Source organism: Epinephelus moara, chromosome 1 (assembly GCF_006386435.1).
Source record: "Epinephelus moara isolate mb chromosome 1, YSFRI_EMoa_1.0, whole genome shotgun sequence".
Taxonomy (NCBI): domain Eukaryota; kingdom Metazoa; phylum Chordata; class Actinopteri; order Perciformes; family Serranidae; genus Epinephelus; species Epinephelus moara.
The window spans coordinates 3153242-3157824 of NC_065506.1; the positions used below are offsets into that span (position 1 = coordinate 3153242).

Consider the following 4583-nt stretch of genomic DNA (forward strand, 5'->3'; position numbering starts at 1 on the left):
CATGAAAATCGGTTGAGAATTCAGCGAGTAATGATGATTTTAATCATAAATAATCTCCTGCCTCAATAGACATACATGCATTAGGCAGCGCGGCTCCACCTGGGCAAGATGGCGGCCGCGTTGACGTATCGCTCCAATGAGGAGCACCGTTGAATGCGGCATCTACGTATATATATCTATGGTCAATGCGGCGTCTACGTATATATGTCTGTGGTTAATATGCTCATCAACTTCCGGGATAACAGCGTGAGTTGAGAATGTCCACATGTCTTTAAACTACCTGCATGTTCTCGCAACCTTGTTGGATTTTACTGGACACATCAGCGTTGCACGTCATAGCGGTGTCCTGTGAAGACATTGATTAAGAAACCACGTTTGGTCTTACTGTAGTTTCTATGAGAGGATTGGATTAACGTTAGGCTAGCCACAGTGTTAGCACTATCATCTGTCACAGTTCATATTGTTAGCACCAAGTCAGTGTACTCTCACCTTTTGTGTTAAGATAGCCTACCCTTGTTAACAGAGTCCATGTTTTGAAACCACAGTTACTCAGACTCTATTTTCCAACTAACGTTAACTTACACCCCGTTGCCGACTCTGACGTTTGCAATAACCTGGAAGTAAGCCAAACCTGAAATGACAAATAACTGAATGCAACGTTACTGTATGGTAGACTGTGTTACTGTACTATCACGGTGTCACTTCACCGTACCGTTAAGGTATAAAGCAGGTTACGGCAGCTACCAGCTGCACGTGTAGCGTTGTCATTAGTTTCAGGTGTTCACCATGGGACACCCTAGCCTGGAGAAGATCATTGCACTGCAGAGAAACCCTGCCAACATTAGAAACCTGTGCATTCTGGCTCATGTCGACCACGGTGAGTAGACACGCTGACATATCAGCTTATCAGCAGGAGCGAGCCCTGATTCTGCGCTGTTCTTTACGGTAGACCTGATGGTAGACTTAGTACTTATTTGCCTGTCTAAGGTAGTGCTCAGTAGGGGAGACTGGGGACGGTTGCAACACGTTTTACATTTCTCTCAGTTCCTCCGAGGCTATTTGGATTATGCTAACCACATTTTTATGTCTGGTAATTACCCAAACCATTTAAACTAGGGATAGGGGGAAAAATTGATACAGCATATAGCAATATTCTTGTGTGACAATATTGTAGGGTCACACAGTGACAAGTATGACTTTTTTATCATATGAATTATTAATATGACAAATACAAATTAAAATTAGGTAGTCTACTAGAATAATGAAATCAATTGCTTTTTCAGTCCACTAGATACATTTTGCTGTTGCAAAAATGGCTGAAGTGAGATGAACAGACTGAAAACTCTATTATTAAATAAAAAAGATGTCAACAGAGTTTTCCTATGGGGACATAATTTACAGTTAAATAAGATAATATATAGCAATTTTACTGAAATACTCAGCATGTCGCAACATGTTTAAAATCGCAGTATATTGTCTTCTGACTTAAATATCATGATAATATGGAATAGTGGATCCTCTAGTGATTCTCACCCCTAATTTAAACATGATTACATATGACATTGTTGATAAATATTTATTTGAATGAAAGAAGTCAGATGTTGCACCTGACCCCAACTCGAGGAACAGTTGTAACATGTTAAAAATACATTAAATCTCATTACTTAACTTTTGTCTGATTAAGCATAGAATGCTGAAAATATGCATTGTTGCAGGGATAGGCTCGTGTCGTTTGTTTATAGGGCTGGGTATCCTCACTGATTCCCTGAATCAATTCAGTTTTGATTCACAATGTCCCAATTGGATTTCTGATTCGATTGGGGATATTTCAGGTACAATACTAATTTTTTTTTAGAATGTGAAAGAGATTCTCAGAGAACTGATACTGTAAATTGTCCAATGAATTATTTTAAAAAAGAATAAATTCAAACAGGAATAAAGCTGAATATTCTATGACTAAATGTTTCTAGAGCAGCAGCAGTAATATTAAAACAGCAAGTCACAATATAAACTCAATATCTCACTGGAAACAAATCTAAAATGTAAATAAAATAAATGATAATCCTGACATCACAATTTAGAAAGAATAAAGAACACAGACATCAGTAAGTATTAATCCGTCCTCCTGTCCTCTCTGCTCGTCCTTCTGCTGCTGGGGAGATTCACTTCCTGCCGGTCACATTGCCACAGGTACGTTTTAAGACTGGTGGCAAACTAAACTAAACCGTGAGACATATATATATATTGTTGTTAATATGTTGTTGTTTCAGCTTGTTCGTAACAGTTTGCTATTAGCTGGAAAGGGCTCTGTGCTTTTTTATAACATAATATTAGCAGCACTGAACAAGAGACTTTGGACAGCAGATTATCAATACACCTGTTCAGCAACATGGAAACATGTAGAAAAGTGATATTTTAAAGTACAAACGTTTTCCTTTTGGAGGTTTTATTGCACTCACAGTAACAGGCATAGTTATCAGCTCAAATTATCTTCACTTCTCTGTCTCCACCGCCAGGAAGAGAGTCTCCATCTCCTCTCAGTGTTTGTGTATCTGTGTGTGCGTAAAAGGGGCGCAGCAGCCCTGATGCACAGACAGCAGGAGGCTGCTGCAGCACGATAATAAATTACATCAAAACATATCCAAGTAAGCTAACAGTTACAGATAAAAGAGCTGGTAATGTCAGAGCTTGTCAGTACTATGGACGTTAATAACTACCGGCGACATTAACGGGGTTAAAGCTTCGCACATCTGGAGGAAAAAGCACATATTAAAAGACTGATGTTGGATTTTATGAATTGATATTGGGTCATTCAAAAGACGATTGATTTGAATTGGATGAATCGATTATTTTATCCCATCCCTTTTTGTTTATAGCCTAATTTTAGGTTTTTACTTCTGGTGATTGCATTTAGACTTCAGTAATTATGAAAGTGGTGTTCATTTGTGAAGATTATCTTGTTGAACAAAACGTGTAAGTATAATGTTTGTTTGCCACAGAATTTATCTTCTGCAATAATCCAGAATCTAATGGAAAAATTCAGTTGGCTTTGTGATGAGGGAACCAGTAAGATGGTAACTTCTGTGTCAGCCAACAGAAAAACATCAATCCAGGAGCACTCTATATTTATTGATTTAGTAATATCGATCAAATAACAGTTACTGAGTTTTGTTTGTGGGGAACATCTCTGTTAGTAACCCTTGCCCTCACTTTTGGTACTCTGAAAATCAAACAGAATACAATTGCTACTTTTAGATGATTTATTCAGTGAATAATAAAGAATTTAATATTTACTAATGGATCATTACAATAATTAGGTTACGTTAATATGAAATGAACTTAGTAAGTTTTGATTAATTCATACAAAAGTCAGGACAGTATAAGAAAAAAACTGCTCTTGAAAAAAACTTACTCTCATACCTCCAAAACATTTTTATTACAATAAATGCAGCAGCATTGAATGTTGAATGTGTCTTCTGTCTCCCTGATGGGGGAGAGGGTCGAACTGAGCATGTGCAGTGTGAGTGTCATCACTCTGATTGGAGAATAAGAGCTGTTGCAACCGTCACATGTCGCAGCCGTCTCCAGTCTTCCCTGCTTCTCCTTAGTAAAATTGACATGACAGACAACACACATTTACATAAAGTTTCAGCTTTAATAACTTGCATTGTCAGTTTCCCAATCATACAGGTGCAACCACTGACTGTTAACAGTTTTTCAGATATATGCAGGTACACTGTACAACAAAAACATTTGTAGTTAATATTATTGTTATTGATAAAAAAAACAAAACTTGAAATGTAGAGAAATTAGACTTTAATTTAAATTTAACTTAATCTATGGATACAGTTATCACAGCATCATTATCTCCACATGAACAAGACAGACTTAAGATCCTTTAAATATATGCATGTCACATTGAGTCCAGTGCTTTCAACTGTTTTGTTTGAACATGATGTCATTGATTAGGAGAAAAAATATTATGATCACTGTGAAGAAATTATTATGATAGTTCTAATTATGATTTCATCTATTGATATATCGTACAGTATATAAAATGTCAAAGTAGTAAAGAACAAACAAACAAACAAACAAAAAGAGTTGACATTACAATTTCCCACAGCTGAAGTTAAAGAATAGCTTGAGCATTTTTCAGCATGTAAAAGTGTAAGCATATAGGGTAATTGAACACCATCGCTGTATGTCCATCATAAGTGGTTATTTTGGCGGATGGAGCTAGCCTGGTTCCAGACCATAGACCCCGCCCACTCAACTGAGTAGGCTTGCATCTCTGGTCTGGCATACTTCAATGAATTTGCGATTTATCTCGTCCAAACGATGGACGGACCAATGAACGCCGGGGGTGGGGGCGGGTCTAGCGATTAGCCAATCAGCGCCCANAATTTGCGATTTATCTCGTCCAAACGATGGACGGACCAATGAACGCCGGGGGTGGGGGCGGGTCTAGCGATTAGCCAATCAGCGCCACGCTGATGTCAAGCTGTACGCCGGTGGGTAACTGGTGAGGATAGCAACAATGGCGACCGCTACAGATCCTACAGACCACATTAACAATGCTATCG

At 38.1% G+C, this 4583-nt stretch overlaps 1 protein-coding gene across 1 annotated transcript in view; it reads left to right on the forward strand.

The window, feature by feature from the left end:
- Positions 1-207: 207 nt before the first annotated feature.
- efl1 (elongation factor like GTPase 1) overlaps positions 208-4583 on the forward strand; it is a 275829-nt gene continuing 271453 nt past the window's right edge. The window contains exon 1 of the mRNA XM_050041090.1: positions 208-877. Within this exon, the coding sequence (XP_049897047.1) occupies positions 787-877 (91 nt within the window). The 5' untranslated portion in view covers positions 208-786. The remainder of the gene's footprint in view (positions 878-4583) is intronic.